Consider the following 22,389-nt stretch of genomic DNA (forward strand, 5'->3'; position numbering starts at 1 on the left):
GCTGGAAGTCCACACCCAGCACTTGGGTTTATTTTCACTCAATAAAAAACAGTGACGCCCTTTTGGACTCCAGGGTGGAGAGCCCATGGGGTACTTCACCAACTCACTTGGGTGGGATTCCTATTCCACCGGGGCCCCTCCCAGGAATCCCCAAGCCAGGGCAGAGCGTGTGAGGATGAACAGCCGCAAAAAGGTGACTCCAACCCAGGGCGGGGCGGAGGGGTCCAAACAGGCTCCGTTCTGAGCCTCGGTCAGCTGGGACGCGCAGCTCCCCGAGCGCCGGGCGGCGCAGGGGAGACGCCCCGGGGCTGTGCATGACCTGCGGGGGGCTCCGCGCACATCTGCACTGACTGGGGCTGGCTTCTCGCTCACAGCCCGTCCTAGGCGTTTTCAGTGAGTCTGGGCTCCGGGTTGAGCACAGACATTTCACGTCACATACGACGTGTCGCTCACGCAGTTCACTAATGTTCTCCCTGGTTTCCTAATTTCAGAAAGCAAATCCCCACAAATTTTAAAACGAAAGTCTTGGTATAAAAGACCCTCGACAGAACTCGTCCTTGGGGAAGCACCGGCCACGCAGCCTGAGCTCGGGGAGCCGGACGCCGGAGCTGAGCCATGGGAGCCTCCCGCGTGGGCACCGGGACAGAGCTGAGCAGAACTACAGGGAGCCCAGGGGCGGCAGCGGGCGCTCCCTGTGAAGACGAGGCCGGGAGCCCCCAGGCCTGCACCTCCCAGGCTGCAGCCCACCGCCTGTGTGTCTGCAGCTCAGGCTGCGGGGGGTCTCCCGATGCAGAACGGACACAGAACCCTCGCCTGGACACGCTGGGGTCTCCACCCCATCTGGCCCTGCCAGCCATGCCCCCTCAGGTAATCTCAGACAGGCGCAGAGCTCCCAGGGCCGCCTGCCTGGGGGACGCTGATGCGGATGAACCCTCCAGCGAGGCGGACGGCAGAGGACCAGGGCTCCCTCGGGGACACTAGGAGGACGGTTTCCATTGGCCCGTTCACCAACACCCATTTTACCGAGGTCAGAGGAGAGGTCAGCAGCCAGCCTTGGGGCCCCCCGTCCACACCCACACCAGGCTGGGCACCGCACGGGGCCCTGGACACGAAGCTTCTAGCACACTTCACTCCCCGGCTTGTACACATGCACATCGCACACCTGATGGTTTCTGAGCTGGAAACAACTTCTTAAAAACAGCTTTAGGAATCCTGTTAAGTGCATCCCTCTGCCAGGTCCAGGGTGAAGCAGGGCGCGGAGACACCTGCCTTAGAGGACACCTGCCTCGTTGCTGACGGCAGGAGCCCCAGTGAGCCTCAGAATCCTCCTTAGCACAGGCTCCAGGCAACTCGGCAAGCAGGCGGAGATGGCAGGCCGGCCTGGGTGGTGCACGTAGCAGTGGTTGCAGCCCACCGGGCCCACGCCAGCGGGGGCCCCCGCTCCCCCACGGGGCGCTCTGGGGTCTGACTCCAGAACCGCACTTCTCTGCACCTCTTGGCAGAGCCCCCTCCTTGGCCAAGGAGAAAAGGGCCCCACTGTCAGACAAACTCGGGAAGCACCACGGAAAACCTCGTCTTGGAGGCTCAGAGACCACCTCCCAGACACGACCGGTCACGGTGTGGGGCGGGGGAAGGGGGGGCACAGCATCTCCGGGCTCCGGCAGAAGCCACGCCGCAGGTGACGTACTTCCCCGAGCACAAGGCCACTCCGGCTGGTCCTTGTCAAAGCAAAGGAAGAGCCTTAAGCGAAATCCCAACACAAGTGCCCGCGGAGCCAACGGCACAGCAGCAAGCCCCCGAGGTCTCAGTCGAGGAAGCAAGTCCGTCCTGAGCATCTCACCGCAACCCGCTAGCACAGCGGGCCGCGCAGGGAGGTGAAACACCGCCTCCAACCTGCAGGCTGTCTGGGCGACTGAGTCACTTTTCAACAGGTTCACACGGAAAATCTTCAACCCGTGGTAGAAACAGCAGTTGCAGCACGACTACTGCGAAGTACGCTTTACGTATTAGCGCGTTAAGTTGTCACAACAAGCCAAGAGGTGGGGACGTGATATTCCGTTCTCTGGAAGAGCGAACTACGGCACAGAGAGGCCAAGTAACCTGCCTGAGGCCACACAGCAGCAACAGGGTGACTGTAGGTCCAGCCGCACAAAGAAGGGAGGGGCAGGGCGTCACGAGCCCCACCCAGGTGGCTCTGCGAGACGCTGGGGTCATTCTAACTTGGGGGAGGCCTGGACTGTGGAGAAGAGCTCCGATCAACTGCAGAGCAGAAGCTGGGCCCCTCCTGACTCAGAGGGGCCGCCGCAAACCCAGGGCCCTCCTTGCATGCGGTCTGGGGAGTCCCCTACCTGTGTCCGCGATCTAGGGAGGGGCACTCGGCAACCCCCAGAGGCTGGGCACGCGGGAAACAGGGCTGGGAACCCTGCAGGAGCCGGAGCACGAACCCGCCTGGCGCCAGGCACCCACTGCTCCTCCCACGGGCCGAACGTCCACCGTCCACCGAGGGCCTGAGGCTTGGTCCTGGTCTCGGATGCTCTGCCTTTGTCCTGGGCGCCCGCCCTGTGTGTGAGGGGATCTGGCTGATGAGTGGATGGTGCCACTTAACACACGGCCACCAGCTTAAGTCCCCAGGAGAAAGCAGACCCCTGAGCAGGGCAGCAGCCCACAGCAGGCCTTCCAAGCTGGGCTGTTTTGCCCTCGCCCAGCACCCCGCCCTTGGGGCCCCTCCTCCTCTGAGACCAGCCCTGGTGCCCAATTAGGCAGGAGCTGTGATGCTGCAGTTTGTGTTTCCTGCAGGCCGGGCGGGGCTCCTCGCCGCCTCTCCTGCTGGAGACGCACCCCCACAGCGTCAGGACAGGGTCCGGGGAGGGCGCCACTGGGGATTCCGCCTCAGGGTGAAGGGGCGGCCTCCGTGGGAGGATGCGCTGAGTCGGAGGAGGACGGGTGGGCGGAGCAGGAAGAACTCCACGCCCTTCTGGGGTCCGACACACACCCTTCAAGGTACACCGTGTCCGCCCCACTCCAGACGTGCCCCCTTCGGTGCTTCAGGGGCGCCGGTGAGCCGGCCCCGGAGCAGTGTGTGCAGCAGCGCACCCCCTCGCCCGGCTGTGGCCGAGCCCCCAGCAGCACGTCTACGGCCACAGACCCCACGCCCGGCCCCCGCGTTCCGCGATGTCACCTTCCCAGATGTCAACATCTCCGCTGACGCAAGGAGCAGGTGTGGCTTCCACGTCTCACACACACCAACACGTACACACCACACACTGACGCCACACCCAGTGCGTGCGGACATGGCTCACTCACCAGACATACACACGCACAAACCTATGCTGTTTGGAAATGAAGGAGATCTTCGAGAGCTTTGTTCTAAAACCACCACTTGCCAACATTAAAAACAACAGAGATCCGGGACGTCTACCTCCCTCCTTCCCTCCTTGCTCCGAGGGCAGAGCCGGGAAGGGCGGTGCCCAAGTGAGGCTGCTGGACCTTCCCTCAGAAAGCAGTGCACAGGACGCGCCACGCGGAGAGGCCAGCGCGGCGCCAGCACACCCTGAGCTTCTCCGGAACCCCAGAAGCTCTCCAAACCCTCCCCTCGCCCGGGGACGTGCATGTCTAATTCCGTTTCCCAAGTACCAGGAACGCTGTAAATCTAAGACCCGACAAGTCGCTGCATCCACTTCCCCAGTCACACCCCAGCAAACAGAACGATGACGCTCAGGGCAGAGGAGGCCGGGGCACCAGGGCTCACCTCAGCCCGCGCCTTACCAGGTGGCCCAGCTGACGGGGTCGCTGCCCAGCAGACGGGAGGCACAGCGCAGAGCAGGGCTCAGGCCCTTCGCAGACGCTGTCCCCCGGAGCCTGACCACAGAGCCCCACCACGACCAGGCACACACGGGAGACGGGGCGGCGTGAAGCGAGACAGAGAAGGACACACAGAGACAGAGAGACAGACAGAGGAGAGGAGTGAGGGGCGATGGAGAGGGAGCTGGGGTCGGGGCTTGGCGGTGGCGGGGCCTGTACACCCGCTGACCTCGCTGACGTCCCCAGTGGCGGGACAGGAGACTCCGACCCGAGTCTGGGAGCGTGGCCCAGCCCTGCCGTCTCACCCAGCGGGCTCCGGCCGCCTCGGGCACAGTGATGGGGCCGGGGTCTCGCCACGTCACTCTCGCCCACTCGGTCTGCTCTGGGCCCAGCTCCGGGCGGGCCGGTGCCAACCTTCCCTCCCCGCCTCGTGCAGCCTGAGCAGATGTGAGGACGGAGGAGCACGACTCCCCTGTAAACAGCAGGTGCCACTGGGAGTCAGCACCCAGTCACACGGCCAGGTGAAGGGCCCAGCTCTGGAGGTGTCTGCTCCACAGAACCACTGAAGGAGAGGTTTCCATCAACGTACCAGCAGCTCCGGGAAATCGGACAAGCGCTGCTTCGGCGGGGAGACAGCAAACTGTCTGCAGAGAATGGGGGACGGCCTCCAGCCCTTAGTTACAACCACCCCCTGGACGTTTATTCAGGAGCCTCTTCATCTTAAAAAATAAAGCGCACGTTAGAAGAACACCCAGAATTTCTAAGGGCAAGTGCTAAGAACTGGTGCTAGCCTGTGGTTCAGAAACCACCGGAGTCTGAGGTGATGGCGAAGGGCCACCCGAGGGCCCCCACCATAAAGCCTCGCAGTCCCAGGAGGGAAGGGCGCCAGCAGACGTCCCAGGACGCGCTGCTCGGGTGAAACTTCTCAGGTTCCCAACTCTGGCTGAGTCCTGGGGGGCGGTCCTTCAGGGACCTTTCCAGCACCGTGTCCGTGGGGCTGCCGGCCTCCCACCACGTCCAAGTGCTCGTCTTCTGGGTTTCAGAGTCCCCGGACCTCAGCAGGGAGACTCACCCACTCCGCCACCTCACACACCTGGTGTCTTTGTTCTAAATCTGAGACCTTCAGACGCCGACAGCCGAGGTGCGGCCCATTCACTGAAACGTGCAAAATACTTATTTAACAAATTACGCATCCAACTTCGGCAGAAGTATCCACTGGAAAATGCGCTCTCGACAAATCACTTCAAAACAAGCACCTTTCATCCTTAAAAACTCGACCAGGAAACCCAGGCCGCCCCCTCCTGGGCCCCTGGGTTCTTTGTCCTTGGTCGCCAGGGGCACGGCCACCCAGGTCGGCGCTCCCCGAGTTCAGGCTGGGTCCCACCCCGACAGAGCCCCTGCCGGGCTCAGGGCTCCCACCAAGGCACCCCAGGCCATCTCCAGGAGCTGAAACAAAGGGCCTGGCCAAGCTTCACGCCTCCAGTGTGCACTGGCGACGATGCCCCTTTTGCTCCAGGCGGGGGCCGTGGGGATGAGGATGAGGACAAGGATGGGCCTGGCGGGGAGGGAGGGGCCGGCCCACCAGGATGCCCGGCACGCCCCCACCCCGGCAGCGGCCCCCTCCCACCACCCCAGCCACGCAGCCCACACTGGACCCCGGACAGTGCCGGGCCCCCGAGGGTCCCTGCCCCTTGCGCACCTGTGCAGGTCTTCAGGCGCAGCCACAGCCTGGAGAGGTCCCGCGACAGCAGGGACAGGAGGCTTAAGGTCATGCTGTTGCCCGCCGGCCGCGTCAGGGGGCGGCGACCTGCCTCCCGGAACGCCCGTGCTGGGCGCACAAAGGGAGGTCACTGGGCTCCAGGTTTGGGCCGCCCGCCTGGTGCATGCAGACCCGGGTTCCCTCCAGGGTCTCAGGTTTGCGGGCCCGGAGCCCGGAGTCCGCGGCTGGCTCGTCCGTTCCACCTGCGGCCGGTTAACAGTGGCGCCCAGCGGTGGCGGGGCTCCCGCGGCAGCCGCTCCCTCCCTGTCGCCCGTCCCGGCCCTCCCTGCAGGGGCCCCGTGCTTAGCGCCGGCTCCGCTAAGCCGGGCTGCGGGGGGCGAGGGAGCAGGCGCAGCCCTGGGGCACCGGACCCCGGGTCTGGACACCTCCGGTTGGCCGTGCTGGGAGCAGCCACTGGGCAGCTGTATAACGCGGCTGAAGACCCGCGTGCACAGCCTGAGCGTCGCTGACTGTGTGCGTGGGGGTCGTGTGTGCCCAGGTCCTCAGCAGCCAGACTTCAGGACGCCCCCACCCCACCGCCCGGGGTGGGGTTACTGAGAACAAGGACAATGTGATAAGGGGGCGCTGCCAGAGGCAGGGACCCCGGGGAGCTCATTAAAGCACAGGGTTAGCTCTGCAGGGGGGCGGTGCTCCCAGGGGACACCAGGCTCCCTCCCTCCAGCAGGAAAGACCAGAGGGGCTGAGGCGCCCCAGCTGGGAGTCGACCGACCTGGAGAGGACAGCGCTCGGGCTGGGCCAGGCCTGGTGTGGCTCTGGTGATCAGAGCAAACCCGGCACTGCAGGCCCTGGCTTCCCCATCACGGGATCATGAGGTCGCAGACGCGCTCCCCCGCCGCCCGGGCCAGCCACGAGCCCCAGTGGAGGCAGCAGCCCTGAGCGTGATCCTCAGGCTGTGCTCACAGGCCACGGACCTGCCCGTGGTGCGCTGCTGTGGGGAGCTGCCCTTGGAGAAGCAGGCCCCTCGGCTGTGAGGGATTCCCCACCACGCCGGGCGCCTCCCCCGTGTGTCGGATGCCCCGCGGCACTCGGCCCCGGCCGGCCGGCCGACCTCTGGGCCCCGAGCTCTTCCGCAGGTCTCACACTCATCTCCTGCTGAGCCACGAGCTCTGGGCTCACGGGCCATGGGCGACCTTCTCTGGCCAACGTGAGCAAACGCAGCCATGGCCACAGCACCTCCACCCTCACTTTCCTCTCCAGGCTGCGCTGAGAACAGGGAGCTACCGTTTCCCACTAAAGACCCGTGATCCGTTCATCCAGGAAACACGCACCAGTGGCTGGCGAGGCACGAGGTCAAGCAGAGAGCGGTCAGGCCCGGGGCCCCAGCAGAGGCCCCCAGGACAGGGGCTACCTCCCCAGCACAGACCACGGTCAGGGGAGGGTCAGGGCAAATCCCACAGGATTAATGGGCTCCTGGTCTCTGCACCCCAAATACCCACAGAGCTGAGAGGCACCGACACCACCAGATCCGCACACAACTCCAGCCCCTTTCCTGGGCCCCGCCCCACATGGGCCCCGGGGTGGGGGTGACACGGCACACGAGGGGACCGGTGGAGCTGAGCCCGGAGTCACGCCAGACCTACGGCTCTCGGGGCAGGCAGGCAGGCTTGTGCGAGGGACTTGTGGCCGTCAGCTCCAATCTGACGGTAAGCTGGTCGCTCGTCCCAGAGGGGGCGAGTCCAGCCTCTTCACGTTTGCCGTCTGACGGGCCGTGGAGGCCCTGCGGACCCCGAGCACGGAGGTGGCTGGTCAGGGTGTCAGCGTTCTCCAACATGTTGGGTCTGGTGACTCTGCGGACATTCAAACCCTTCTGACCCACAAAAGGGGCCATTTCACAGGTCTCCATCCCACAGCCAACAGGGAGGACGAACCCGCGGCAGGAACGACGGCGGAGAATCGGAGGAAGCCAGGCCTGACGTCGGACGAGGACCTGGAGGCTGCCGACACTGGTCCCGGGTCCCAGGTCCCCAGCGGACGCAGGCCTCGCGGGGTTGGCCACTGAGAGCGTAGACATGGTTTCTGGGCCCTGAAGGTCTGTTTGCCCTGATTGGAGGGCAGGGATCTCTGTCCTCTCGGGACCCCACATGGCTTCCTCAGCTGGAAAAAAGCGCAGGCTCCCTGCTTCACTGGGAACAGGGCCTGTTTATTTACTGGGGGAAACGCAGCATTGTGAGTCAAAATCCTGCAATGCTCAGCACACGGCGTCACGCCCTGAGCACACAGGGTGCAGGACTGCATTAAGCCGGCCCGGCTGCACCCGGCGTCCGGTCTCCCCGCCCAGCTGGTCCCGTGAACAGTCACAGGCTCTCGGCGTTAGTCCCCTCACAGAGAGCAACGGGAGCTACCACAGCGTCCAGCAGTCTCCTGTGGGCAAAACCGTGCCCCCGAGCCCTTGAGAAGCACACCTATAACTTTGCAACAGGCCCCACATGTGGACTGCGCACAGAGCAGCACCGGGCGCTACGCGCTCCGGCCACGATCCGCCGGGCCACACGGCGGGAGGGGCCATCCCTGACTCACAGGTGCGCCCTTGTTTGCAGAGGCCTCCCTCACCACCTGGCCCCGTTTCATCGTCATGGCAACCCGAGGCCACAGGTGTCCCTGCTCAGCAAAGCCTCGGGCAGCAGGCAAGCCGGACACGGCGGCTACTCAGTCCTCCCCTGTCCCCCTTCCGTGTCCCCTCCCTGCTCTCACTGTCCCGTCCTCACTGACCCCCTCCCCCCGTGTCCCCTTCTCGTGTCCTTACCGTCCTTCTGAGGCCCTGTGATCCTTACAGCCCTGGTCCCTCCCACCCTCGGCTGCCGCCCTCAGATGGAGGTGCTCCCCGGGCCCTGCCCTGTCTCGTGTGTCCTGTAGCCCCCCCGTCCACTCTGCTGCTAGGCTGAATGTGTCATCCCTGCCCCCAAGGTCACCGTGAGGTTGCAGGATAAGCAGCAGCCTTCTCAGGGGAGAAGCTGGCCCTGAGGACCTGACACCACGTGGCAGTCCTCCCAGCCAGCCTTCCCCTCCCTGGCTTCCATGCGAGGTCCAGCCACTGGACGCAGCAGTGAGCTCCTAGGCCAGGTGGGATGGGGCCCCCATGCTGGGGCCTCCTGCCACCACGGTGCGGGGACCGAAGGGAGGCAGCACTGGGCAGAGGGCTGGTGGGCAGCTCGTCCCCAGGCGAGTCTGGGGTGCTCACACAAGCACCGTGTTCCATGCACCCAGTTAGCGGGTCTGCAGACGGGACCCTCCAGCCTTAAACCACTGCTCGCGGAAGACCCCGTGGCCCGGAAGAAGGCGCCACAGCCCCGGCGAGCGAACCAAAGACGCCACGGCCGACGGCTGGGACAGGAGCCCGCACGGCCGTCCCGCAGAGCCGGGGAGATGGTGTCCTGGACGTGAGCGCATCTGGCCGGCGCACCTGAGCGCCTCAGGACGGGTAGTTTCAGGCGTGCGGTGGGCGAGAGTCCTGTGCACGAGAGCAAGTTTCTTGGCAAAACAGCCAGCTGAGAGTTGCGGTGAGCTCTGAGCCCCCGGCGCGGACACTCAGCAGCCTCCGCTTAGGTCGTGAGCTCACAGCTTAGCCTGAAGAACGAGACTTCCTTGGCTCCGGGAGCGGGGACGTTTCCAGCAGGACTTCCACACCACGTGCAGGACCGCAGCGGGTCCCGCGGTGAACCCCTCAGGGCACAGCCTCCCACCTGAGCCGTGACGCTGCAGGAACCCACGTCACTGAAGCAGGAGCGCTGAACACGGAGCCAGGCCTGATTCATGCGTCAGACTCGGGAAGACGGAGGCCTGCGGGACGGCAAGAGCCCCACCTGGACGCACTTTCGCCACGAGAGCAGAACCGCTGCTCACGCTGCTCGCACAGCTAGAGAGAAAGCGCCGATGCTCACGCTCCCGTCACTTCAGTGTCCGGATCTGTGCGCGCCTCCCGCCTGCAGGGCAGCCCCGGGGGTGCCTCACAAGGGGCAGGGGTGGGGTGCACCCAGGTGTGACCTCACAGAGAACCCTGGTGAGCAGGGGCCCGCCGCCCGGCCCCACGGCGGTCCTGACCTTCCCGAGGGGCCACCATGGAGGATTTGGGGACAGAAGCCACCACATCGCCGACAGTCTTTGTGGCTCTGAGTTCTGTCTCTGTAGACTCAGTCCTGGTCCCGCTGACCCGCACACCTCAGTTCCCACGTCCCGGCTCAGGGTCGGGGGGGGGGGTCTGGCCCCAGGCCCAGGACCTCGTAGCCCCTTCCTCTAGGCTCCTTCACCTGCCCCCGAGGTTTTCCAACAGGTTCCCACCCCGTGCTGGTCCTCAGCACCGTCCGCACACTCTGGACCCTCGGAAGAGCTACCTCCTCCCCATCCCCAACCCAAGACGGCTTACACGCCTCCTGGCTCCCCGCGCTCCCAGTGAGCCTGAGCTGAAGGGGGTGTGGGCTCGTGGTCTTGTCGCAGACTCACGGAAGGCCGCTACAAGGCTATGCTCCAGGTCACGTGGCCACCCCCTTCTCCAGAATCTCCGCACCAAGGAAGCCTTGCTGGCCCGGAGCACAGGCACCTCGGACACATGCTTCCTGCGAATCGGCGATCACAAAGGCTGCCGGAACCGCGCAGGGGACTCGCAGCTCCGTCCAACCTCTGCCCGTGGGGGTCAAGTGCCCGGGCACCAGGAGGTCTGATTGCCTTCCGTGGGAAGGGCTCGCTTCTGCCTGGCTCACTTACAGTCCTGGGTAGCCCAAGACGAGGCCAGGTGTGACATCAGGGGCCCGACGTATCCCTGCAGCACCAGACACCATCCGCCCCCGCAGCACCAGCTGCAGCAGTGCCAGGAGCCCGGATCAGGGCGCCAGGCCCAGGGCGGCCCCGCTGGACCACGGCCCCCTCCCGAGGGCAGGCTGCGTCTCCCCGGTCTCTCTGGTGTCCCCTCTGTCTGACTTCACCCCAATTCTGGTGCCAGGCCTCCCTCCAGGAGGGCGCACACACATTTCCTCGTCCGGCCTCCCGATGTGCCCACCCCCCGGCCCCCGCCCGGCCTCCCCTCTGTGCCCAGCTCCAAGCTGCTCCTCCCTCTGAACACCGCTTGGCACTTTACTGCCTGGGTCCTGGCTTCCAGCCATTTTATGCACGTCCATCCTCCCAGTCACAGCAGGGACTAGCCCTGACGCCTCGGGGCCGCCTCCAGCGGGGTCGGAGGGCCCAGGGGAACCGCTCTCCGCCCATCTGTTCCCTGTGTAGCCCTCACTTGTATTTCTGCTGGTGTTCACCGCACGTGGCAAACGTGCATGGAAGTGACACCAGGGGGTGCCCGGGCCGTCTTACGTGGTGGGAGCAGGACTGAGAGGCGGCCACAGCACCAAGATGAGGGCTCTGGAAGGCACGACCCCCGACCACTTGGAGGGAAGGCAGCAGAGCTGTGAGCAGGGCTGGGCGGCCCCACCCACCTCCGGGAGCTAAACAGGAAGGCTCTCCTCGCCTGATGGGGAAAACAGACACTCGAGCCCCAGATACCATCACTCGCCTTCCGGGCGGGACCCAGTGTTTATCAGCACCGACCGCCCCTCCGCCGCCACGGGCGGAGGGGGGGGGAACAACGCGCCATTTGTTCTGCACAGACTGTGACCTGGACAGAAGTGACACCCCCTCCCCCCCTCCTTCTAGATCAACAACCTCCTGCCACAAACCTAATAAATCCGGGTGGCGTGAGGGGCAGACGAGCGGCAGAGAGCAAACACAGATGGGCTGTGGGCGAAACAGAACCCACGGTGGTGGAGAGCTGGCCGGCGGGTCCGGGATGCCCAGGAGCTCAGCCCTGCACTGGCAGGTGTGAGAGGGCCGCCTGGCTTACCGGGCTCTTCCTGCCCCAGAGGAGAGGTGGCAGCAGCCCCCACCTCACCTGAGAGGCTCAAGGGGCTTTTATTGTGGGTTTAGGGAGGTGCAGAGGGGACACGGCTCTTCTGGGACGGGCCAGCATCAGGAGTCCTGGACTCAAAACCTGATCCCCGAGCTGGGTCTCAGTCTCCCTGAGGGAGAGGTGGGGACAAGCGACTTCGCCCTCCAGGGCTCGCCACCCCCTCCATCCAGGCAGGACAGCAGCCACCCGGCGCGGACGAAGGTGGCCCCGCCTGAAGAGTGGGGTGGGGACCAGCCCGAGTCCTGAGCAGAGCCGGGTGTGTCTGAAGGGCTGATGAGTATCGAGGGGGTGGCAGGAGGGGAGGGGCGGCTGTTTCCAGGCAGGAGGCTCCCTGACATGAGCCAAGAGCTGGGAACATCCGCACACCTGCAGATGGGTGGGTGCTGCCTGCGGGGCCTGGGGGAACCAGGGGCAGGCGCCAGATCTGGGCGCTCGCGGGCCCATCTGACCGCATCCCAGAAGATGGTCCTGGGATCTGGGGCAATGGAGGAGACAGACGTGCTGACTAGGAGACCCCTGGGGACCTCGTGCACCCGATGCTGTTCCAGGCACGCTGTTTCCAAGACAAGTTTCCTCTGACGGGAGACCCGGGAAGTCCTAACAGATGCTGTCGGTAGGGGCGGGGCTCACAGCTCCACGGCCATGGCCACGCGGTGGGGCAGGAGGGCCCCAGGGTTACCCACTGGCCGGGTACCAAGGCACTTCAAAAAGCTCTTTCTACTTTTAAAGCTCTCGGAAGCAAACGTGTTTTACTTTAAAACATCACTTAGGTTTGCGCTGCAGGACATAACTAAAGACACGTGGAGCGCCTGGCCAAGCTGGGGCTCAGAAGAGACACCTGCTTACTCTGGGGCAGGTGGAGGAGGGCGGGGCCCTGGGAGGACAGGCCGAGCCAGTGCGGTGACCGGAACCAGGGCGCCTCGGGGAACGGAGAGAGCATCGTGGCACTGCCCGGTGCCCGAGGAGGTGCCTGGATGGAGGGACTGTGGGCCATGACCACCTGCTGCCGCAAACCCACCAGCCCCACACGCCCCACACCAGCACACAGCGGGCTCTCTGCTCTGCCTGCCCGTCTCAGTGACCCAGGGCCAGGAGGGCAGAACAGAGGGGTCCCCGCCTGTGGGTGAACCAGGCAGGACCGAGCTGAGGCGCCTGTTGCTGGGCTGTGGGCTTGAAACCCACTTCCCCACCCCCAACAGCTGCCTCTCTCCTGGGGCCACAGGCAGAGGGACGGCCTGGACACAGTCCTGCCGTGACCGAGGGAACGAACCTCAGCCCAGAGTGTGATGCGGGCTCTGAACCACGGCCGGACGCTGGCGATTGCTGGGCCGCGGCCGCAGTGGCTCAGTCGCAGGCTTTCCTCAGGAGCCTCCTTCGTTCCAAGCCGGGAGTGGAGGGCCTGAGTGGACCTCAGCTCCTCAGGCCAGCCAGCGCCTCCACGAGCTCATCTGCAAAGTGGGGTGATAGGGGCCCCTCAGGTTGTTATGAGTATGACACGCCTGGGCTGGGGGCACAGGTGCCGACCTGCTGGGGGCGGCAGGAGCTGGCGCGCAGATGGCGATGGTGGAGAGAAGGGGGGCCTAGGGTGAGGGGTGGGGGTGGGAGGTGGGGGTGGGAACATCCCTAGGAACCGGCCTGGGGCAGACACGGGTCCCAGCGGCCCCGTGGTGCTGGTACCAGCACCCCCACTTCATGGATGAGAAGACCGAGGCCCTTGGCTGCACTCACAGCCAGGAAGGGGCCACCCTGCACCTGACCCCGCTGGCTCAAGCCCACCTCTGCGGACACCTGGGCCCACGCAGCTGATCACGGTCCTCCTGGAGGTGCCTGAGGGCGAGGAGGCACCAGACCTTGAGCCCGGGCAGAGGCGTCCTCAAGGAGGGGCCCGCGCCCCAGAGGGGAAGATGCCTGGCTTCACGGTGTGACCTTTGGGGGTAAAGGGGGTGGGTCTCCCCGCAGGACGGGGCCACTGGCCCCCATCCCTCAGCAGCGGGACGTGAGCGGGCTCTCCAGAGTGACGGCAACATCATAAAATACTTGCCAATGTTTCCGCCCTCAGACGGTTCTGCCAGTGCAGCTTACAGACCCCGCGGGGAGCCCCGTGGGTCCCCGGGGCCAGTAGCTGCCCGCCCCGCAGACCCTCCAGCTCAGGAAGTACACTTGGTTCCTGGGGCCCCTCCCCTCTCAGGACATGGGGGCGCTCCTCAGCCCCAGGGCCCACCCGACGCTGGGCCTGGGGCTGCAGCCTCTCCCGCCAGGCTCCTGGGGTCGGGATTTCAAAGCACCGCCTCCAGACCCTCTGGAATCGGAGGTCTGTTCTGGGCAGGAGCCTGGTTCTGCCCTCAACCCCCCGTCCCAATTTATGCCTCCACTTTCTCTCTCTCGTGCGTGCACCCCTTTGGCCAAACACTAGCTCGTTTCCCTCAGACTTGACTGGACCCTTGAAAGACCATCCCCAGTCTGGACCCCAGGCTCCTCTGTCCTGCTGTTCCAGCCGCCGGCTCGTCCTTCTTGGGAAGCTCCCGTGCCCGCCAACCGCGTGGACTGCAGCGACACCATGGGCCCCTCCGGGACCTGCCGCCCACGGGCATCCCGCCCGCCTGGCCCCGGGAGGACCGCCCCAGCCCGGCTAGGAAGTGGGCACCTTCCAGGGCTGAGGGAATGCAAGGACCAGTCCCATCTGGAATACCCAGGGCGGCTTCTTCAAGTTGGTCAGCCGTCCCAGAAGGGGCCTGCTTCCCTTCCCGAAACTTTCCAAGGCTCAAGGCTCGCTTTCAGTTAAGTTTTGGGACAAAACTGCCAGAAATGCAGATGAAGACGCAGAAAGCATTTTCTCTTATCTTGCTCTGAGCTCAGTGTAGTTTAAAGTCACACGCAGGTGGACTCTCCAGAGTCTCAGACGCTTTGTTGACTCACCACAACCAGAGAATCCGATGCAGTAGCAACTGAAGAACTTAAGGAAAGGGGCAGAGTGCCACGTGCCCCGCTGCCCCCAAAGGACGCACCAGAACATTCTGTCTGTTCCACCGCGACACCGGCAACCACATCACAATTAGCTGGTGCAGCCGACCAGACCAACAGTCGCCTTCCCGGGGCTGTGCTGACCTCGAGTCCACGCTCAAAGAACAAAGACCCACAGAGGCCAAGACACAACAGCTGAGTGTGGCCGAGCCCGCAGCCACCCCATCGGGTGGGAGCTCTGTCCCTGAAGGCAGTGCTGCTGCCCGCGGGGCAGGTCAGCTGTGCCCACACGCGACCTCAGAACCACATCGACCAGGGAGCGCCTGGGTTCTACTGACGGAAAGGTGACACTCTAGGTCGTGATCACAGTGACCCCTGAGTGCTCCCCACAGAGGACAGGACTCCCGCCAGAGCAGCAGCGTCCCTCACCGCCTCCCGGACAAGAGACTCGCCGGCAGTGTGATGCCCGGGTACTGCAACGGCCCAGGAGGACTCAGGGGGCTCCCTGGACAACGGACCAGGAAGCCGCTCTGCCCCTGAGCTGCGCTTAGACGTACGAGGCAGGCCGATGTTCAAGTGCGTCACTGGCCCCTGTCGCTCTGTCCCGGATTGTCGGCACCACGCAGCTACCTGCTTGTTCTGTCCTGAGTCTCACTGGACCTCTGTCCACCAGGTGCCCTTGAAGGAGGTCCGCCTGCGGCTCTGGGGGCATGGTGCTGGCTGTGCAGCTCAGACCAGCAGAGCTGACACTTTCAGCCAAAGGGAGGTGACAGTCCCATCCCTGAGCCTTTCCAGATGCCAAGGGGATGCGGACTGCACACGACCCACTGAGGACACCAGGAATCTGCCCATCTGTCTCCGCCTGCACAACCACTGGCTGCAGGGTGGGGTCCCGGCCCCATCCCAACACACCTGCTGGGAGCGACCCCAAGGGGCCGGAGGACTCACCCTCAGCAACAGACAACAGCCAGGAGCACCACTCGCAGTAGATGTAGTAGCTTTTCATCTCCGCCACGGAGATCCGGGCTGGCCCCTCGGTCTCCCATGGCTTCGGGCACGTGCTCCGCCACGTCCGGCCACTGCCCTCCCCGGTCGCCCATCAGCCTCTTTTACTGGACTCTGCTCCCTAAAATCTGCCCGGTCCAGCTGGCTCCTCGCTTTCGCTTCCCCCGTGAACTGGGAGGAATCACTAAGAGGTGGTTCCTCTCCTCACCCCGCCCCGAGTGCATACACACGGGCTCGGCCGGCACAGCTCCCAGGCCGTGGGGGGAGCAAGGCCGCCCGGCCCGTCCTGGCCTCGGTCGAGGCACGAGGGACACTCTGCGGGCGAGGCTTCCCGTGCTTCCAAGCAGCCACGGGAGGCCAAACGCAGCTCGTGCTCCCCTCCACCCGGGGAGTCACGAGAAGGCTGACCTGACGGCAGTGCCACGTCTCTGTCCCGTCCCACCTGATAAAGCCTGCGGCTCCAGACACAAGTGACGGTTTGCAGGAACAAACAAGAGGTGGCGGCCGTGTTTGTTTAAAGGAAGGTGAGCGAGTGCGGACACTGGGACTGAATTCCAACGCCCCTGTCATCCCCTCCCAGACTTCCACTCCGGGTCTGTGTCTCTGACTGGGTCTGGGGTGTGAAGCCTCGCCCCCTGCCCCGGGAGACCCCCTTTCAGATCCCGGAGGACGCCTGCACCACCACACGCCGCACGCCACACGCCGCCGTCGCCAGGGCCCGGCCCGGCCCACCACAGGGACTGGGCTGCTCGGGGATGGGGGCCGTGCCCTTCCCCAATGCCCAGAGATCAGGCAGGGGCAGAGTCCGAACACCCCAACCAGCAGGTGCCCAGCAAGACGCCTTGTTCCCCACTGGAGTCCAAGCCGCTTCGAGCCTGGGGCCTGGGGGCGGGGAGATGAGGGCGGCGGGCAGCCCGGCGTGCCTCGGGGCTGAGACCCCACCGTGACCCGGATGCCTGAGCCCCAGGCTCGAAGCGGCTTGGGTCTGGGGAGATCAGGGATTTGGGGCAGGGAGCCAGAGCTGCCACCTCCACCAAGTTGCCCAACATTTAAAATAACACAAACACCAGCAAACACTAGTTTCCTCGGGCAGCCACGCCCCACCACGCCCCCGCAGGCCTGAGCAGGGCCCACAGCAGGCCCTTCAACACGAGTCTCCTCCGAAAAAGCACTTTAAATAAAACCGCACACACGCTCTGCCCTTGCAGCCCCCACCAGCTCTCCGCTGGGTGCTCCGAAAAGCCAAGCAGAACCACCCGGGGAGGGCAAGTGCTCCCTGCCGCTTCCTGGAACTCCTGAAACGGGGAGCACCAGGCTGGCGGGCGTGACGCCCACGGTGGGCGAGACCCACGGGGCCCCACGGCCGAGGGCCAACTGTATGTCCCAAGTGCTGGGCACACTTCCGGCTCCTTTGAGGAAACCCGAGGCCTCTCAGGCACCCTCGCCACCCTGCTTCTGGCCTAGGCAGCCCCAGGCCTCTGCCTCCCAAGGCCACAGGAACGGCCGCCCTGTGCCCTGGTGGTCCAAGCAGGTAAGGACGGTCTAGCTCGGCCAGCACGGTGGCACAGCACTGGGACAGTCTGGGCCCGTCAGGTACCCGCTTCAGGCTGGGCTTGCCTGGCACAGGTGGTGTGGAAGCTCTGCCCGCTTTGAAAGGGCCTCCCTGAGGCTCAGCGCTGTGAGCTCAGTACTTCCAGGTCCTTCCATTTTCCAAACGAGAAAGCGTTTCAAAGATGTCATCACCCACTGAGAGCGCCAACGCTTCCAGCGCAGCTGAACGACTGCTCTCCTCCAGAATTCCTTCCAGAAGGACCTTTTTTCTGCGTGTGACCTTGTGTCCAAACATTTCCCCTTTTTGCATTAGCCGCCAGGATGCTCGCCTGCATGTGAGCACGCGTGCTTTTCTAAAAGTCAGTTCTGATTCTGTGTAAAACTACCCACAACAACCTGAATTATGTTCCTAAAGGGGACTTTCAATTCTGAGTGAAACAGCCCATTTCCTGGCTGGTGGAGACTCAGTCCTCAGTGCCCCAGAGCAGAGTGGACGCCCCTCCCCAAGCGCTCAGTGCAGGAGATGCTCTGTTTCTGAAAGTGCGGCAGCTCCTGGCAGGAGCAGAGCAGGGGTGACAACCTAGAGGCCGTCCCTGACTTTCTCTTAGTCAACTCACAACTCCACTTCTGGCTGTCGGAGGAAACCACAGCCTCGCTCGCGCTGGGGTCTGACCGCACCGTCCCCTCACGCTCACCCCCAGGGACACGGCCGTGGGGCACGGGGAGGTCTGTCCACGGGGATGCAGAGGCCAGCCTGACACAGACATGTGCACAGAAGGGTCCGTGAGGAGGGAATCAGGGCAAACTCACAGGCAGGAAGGAAAGTTGAGGCCAGACTGCTTCTCCAGGACCAGAACAAAGTGAAGTAGTGGGGACCTGAGAGCCTGATCACTGCTCCTGCAGGTCAAGGAAACTTATCCCGAAATGCAAGGCAGGACAGTTAGAGGGGAGATGGACAGTGCAGGGAAGGCGGTGGACAGTGCAGGGAGAGCGGTGGACGGTGCAGGGAGGGGGTGGACAGTGCAGGGAGGGGATGGACGGTGCAGGGAGGGGGTGGACGGTGCAGGGAGGGGGTGGACGGTGCAGGGAGGGGATGGACGGTGCAGGGAGGGGGTGTGGACAGTTAGAGAGGGGAGGGACAGTGCAGGGGGCTACACGGAACCACATGATCCAGGGCCACCTGTGTCACAAAGCACTTAACTGCCCACGTGGGATCCTGAACCAACGGGCAGAGCACAGGACAAGGCGTCTAATGTGCTAACAAGGGAACAAGAAGCTGCTCAGGTCACACGCTGCCCCCCCATCTCTGCAGGTCACAGTGGCTCCCACTGCACAGGGAGAGGACCCTTGGGTCCCCACTTCAGCGAGGGGACCCCCCTGGAGCCCTAGATCTGCCCGCCCGGCCGTGGGGCTGGGGAGTGGGGGCAGGCTTGGGCCCCACCCTCGCCCCCCCACCCCACGAAGCCTCTGGGAGTCTGGACAGTCGAGTCCTTCCAGGGTCGGGGGTCCTGACAGCCACCTTGACAGAGCCAGAGTGCAGATCCGCAAGGCCAGGGAGGGTCGGTCGGACAACTCGGCGCCCCCGCCGTATGGAGTGCCTGGCGGCTGGGGAGAGGCACAAGTCAAGTGGTCACACCCTGGCGTGCGCCGGGCGGGGCAGGGGGCACACGGCCCCTTGAGACCACCCCCTCACTGAGTTAGGACAGAAGTCAGCGGACAGACGGAGAAGACCCCCTGAGTCCGGAGGCAGAGGTGGTGGGCCCAGAGCCACAGCGCCGGGGCTGGCGGTGCGGGCTGAGTCTCCCCCGGGGCCGGCCCTGCCCGGGCGCCGAGGCTGCTGGAGGTTTCCCGGGCCCACACGGGGCTTCCCGCAGCCCCACCCGGGTGTAACCGCCAGCACCAGGCGGTGCTCAGCGCTCCCCGAAAGGGAGAGGACCGTGGGGCCCGGACCACGGAGAGGGTGGGCTGGCTCCGACCTGCCGTTCTGGTGTCCTGCGCGCCGCAGACACACGGGCGTCTGTCCAGGGAACAGACTCCACCTGACACCCTAGTCACACCCCCCCAGCGGCCCCACAGTCAGCAGTGACCCCCCCTCCTGTTTCCAGGCCCTGAGGGAGGGAGGGGCTCCTGCGATGAAGGAGAAGGAGTGATGGGGCCCTCCCCTCTAGCTGGGAAGTGGATCTGTAAAAACATTCTCGGGGACCTGGGAGAATTTCTACTGTGCCGCTTGGCTGAGCCAATGCTTAGAGCCCAGTAAAATGGTCCCTTCCAGTAAAAACGGCGCCATCCAGAGAGAAACGTGTCAGGGTGGTCTGCTCCTTGGCAGGTGACTGCCCGCCGCGTCTGCCTGGCTGACACCCCCAATGCAGCGGGGGACAGACGCTGGGACGTTGGGGCACTGAGGAAGGATGCGGACAGCTCAGCTCCATCCCAGAGGGCACCCTTAGAGGCAGAAAGGGCTCCGCACAGGAGTGTGGTCCCCCAGAAACCTGCGGGGACGGCCACCTGCACTGTGTCTGCCCTACAGCCATCCCTGCCGGAGTCCAAGGCCTCAGAACCAGAGGCCAAGAAAACCGAACCAGACTGGACCACCCAGCACCTCATTTCTAACCTTTCGCAAAAGCCAGGTGAATGGCACACATTTTTGGTGAAAGAAATATACACAGACACCCGGCACCTGTCCCCATGCCCCACGGACAGCCCACCCGTCCCGCCTCACCAGACTGTGAGCAACTCGAAGCCCGGCGCCTCCACCACCGCAGCTGGGGCCACAGGCAGGACCAAGACCAGGCGGGCCCCCCGGGCTCCACGTGACGCTGCCCGCTCGGCCATCGCGGGGTCTTCCCACCAAGGACACGGCGCAGAGGCTCCGGGTCTTCAGGACAGGCTCACACGAGAGCTGAATGCGACCCGAGGGCAGGAGGACGTGGTCTCCGGCGCCCGGCAGGGCTCCGCGGGGACAGCTGGAAGCCAGGCAGACTCCAGAGACGTGCGGCAAGGCACCGGGTGCTGGCAGCACACGACCTCTGGTGACCTTGGGTTTACCGCGTCCCAGGAAAGACCGCAGAGCCTCCCTGTGACGCCCGCGGGCACCGAGGGTGCACTGGGCAGCTGCGGACGGGGCCCCCGCCACCTGCACACGGGCCCTCGCCTGCCCGCAGCCTCGCAGGACGCAGGAGAAAGCCCTGTGGTGTCAGGGGGGCCCCCGCCGAGCGGGCGAGGCTCCGGCACCACGACCTGTCCTGGGCGCTTCCTTCCTTAGAAAGGGGCTTCCGTGAGGGGCTCCCAGCGGCGGCCAGAAACACCTTGGGGCTCAGGAAGCCTCCAGTCCAAACAAACACCCACGAGGCCGGCGGGAGGAAGCGGCCCCAGGCGTTCCTGAAATAAACTGGCAAGTTCCTGCTGCCCGGCGTCCAGCTCGGGGGAGAGGAGGCGTCACAGGCTGCGCGCGGCGGGCGGCACCGTCCCCCGGGAGCCGCTCAGCCTGCAGCCCGGTGCCCCCCGCCTCCCAGCAGGGGGGTGTCCAGGACCCCGGGGCCACCCCCGCCCAGGGCTGCGCCTGCTGCAGGCCGGCCGGCCGGGCACCCTCGGCGCGTCGGAGCCTCGCACGCCGCGGGCCGGGCAGGTCAGCTCCGTGCTGTTTACACTGTGTGGCTTGGAGGCTCCTGGGCCTCTGGGAGCTGACTAAGTGCTGCCAGTCGGTGGCAGGATGAGAGCAGCAGGGGCCGCACTTGGGCTGAGCCAGCACCTCCATCCCCCTGCCCGAAGCCAGTGTGGTGGGGCCTCTGCTTAAGTTCCCTGGCTCAGTGCCCCTCCTCCCACGAGTGCTCACAGAGCGCGGAGCGCTAGACGGCATGTCCTCCCTGCTGGGGACCACAGGTCAGGGGACAGCCTGGGTCCCAGAAGGGGCGGCGCCCTGCTGCCTGTTCCCATCTTTCTGAGACACGGCAGTGACTGAAGATGTGCACCTGCGAGACTCGGGCCAGGTCCCCAGCACCTGGCGGTGACCTGGCAGGTCCTGAGAGCGAGGACGCAGGAGGGAGGCGGGCTCCCTGGACTGCATCCCGGAGGCACAGCCGTGGGGAGCCCAGGGGGGATGCGCCAGCCCTGCCCCCACAGGCACAGGGAAACGGAGACAAAGGGAGACAGGGCCACGCCCAAGCCGAAGGGCGTCCGTGCTCACAGTTTTCTGTCCCTTCACCCCTGCTTCCAGGAGAGGCTGGCCCAGCTCACAATCTGAGGAAACAGATGGCGCCTTTGATGTGGTGTCCAGGACACAGGCCCCTTCCCGCGACCGGGGCACGCCACTCGGAGACGTGATCACTGCGAGTCCACAGAAGCAGCGCCGCTGGGGGACTGGAAGCCGCAGCGGCCGTCCCTGGGCTGCTGCACCCCAGGTCTCCCCCGCCCCGTCCCGGGGCCGGGAGCACGGCGCTGGGCAGCAGGCCTCGCACGCCTGCCGACGGCTTACGACGCGGTGTACTCTCCCCACCAAGTGGCGGGGTCAACCCGATTTCGCCTAAATACCTAAGTGCGTTTTTTAAATGTTACTAATTGAAACCTTTTCCGGAGAGGAGGGTGTAGCCCAGTGGGAGGGAGTGTGCTCAGCATGCATGAGGTCCTGGGTTCAATCCCCAGCACCTCCAGTAAGTAAATAAAGTTTAAAAATAAAGTAAAACCTTTTCCAAAAGTCACTGCTGTGCCAGGAGCCTCATTCACCACCTGGTAGTTTCTTCCTCTTGCACAACCACAGCCGCGGTTCCGAGCACCCCGGGACTCTGTGGGGTCTTCCCAGCCCCCGGTGGGCACTTCCTCCCCGTGAACAGCCCCCGTGAAAACACAGACACCCGCGGTCCAAGGGCTTCCTCACAGGACGCTGGCCGCCCTCCGCGTGTGAGCGTGGCCGGGAGGTGAAGGAGCCACAGGCCTCACGGGAACTGGACTAACCCTTCTGGGTCCAGGGGTGAGTTTGAGACAACTGCGGCCTCAAGTTACGAAGCAATTCCTGCCAATAAGCATTACGGTTTGGGGCAGTAAAGGCTCTAAGACTAATCATGCCGGGGGGGCAGGGAGCCACTCAGGGAAGGTCTGAAGCCAAGGGAGACGCTGGGCGGCTGAAACTGGTCCTTCCAGGGCCGACGCGGGCGGGAGCAGCGGCCGCAGCACCGAAGATGCAGACCATGCTCGGAACCCAGTGCGAAAAGGGTCCCTCTCCCTTCTCACGTGGCTCTCACGCCTGATGGGTGGATTCGCACGAGGCTGGCGCACGCAGCTGAGCAACCTGCCCGAGGGGCCCCCGCCACCCCGGCCCCGCGGAGCACGCCTCCTCCCCACAGACAGGCACTGCCCGACTTCATCCTTCCCTGGGTTCTTCCCCGACCCGGTGCCCCTGTGTCGTGTGATT

The 22,389-nt window shown here is 64.9% G+C and overlaps 1 protein-coding gene across 11 annotated transcripts in view; it reads right to left on the reverse strand.

The window, feature by feature from the left end:
• The window catches only part of MCF2L (MCF.2 cell line derived transforming sequence like), a 102,186-nt gene that overhangs the window by 47,354 nt on the left and 32,443 nt on the right, over positions 1-22,389 (reverse strand). The window contains exon 1 of one of the 11 annotated variants that reach the window (XM_032496598.1): positions 19,705-20,387. The exons of 6 other annotated variants lie outside the window; for them this stretch is intronic. Coding sequence is in view for 3 of the 5 variants with exons in the window: in XM_032496594.1 (XP_032352485.1) it covers positions 5,501-5,573 (73 nt within the window). In the remaining 2 variants the exon portion in view is untranslated. Of the gene's footprint in view, positions 1-2,348; positions 2,711-5,500; positions 5,675-19,704; positions 20,388-22,389 lie in introns of those variants that run through there. 4 more of the 11 variants (XM_032496594.1, XM_032496600.1, XM_032496602.1 and 1 more) reach the window with 4 other exon arrangements.

This window comes from Camelus ferus, chromosome 14 (genome assembly GCF_009834535.1).
Source record: "Camelus ferus isolate YT-003-E chromosome 14, BCGSAC_Cfer_1.0, whole genome shotgun sequence".
NCBI lineage: Eukaryota > Metazoa > Chordata > Mammalia > Artiodactyla > Camelidae > Camelus > Camelus ferus.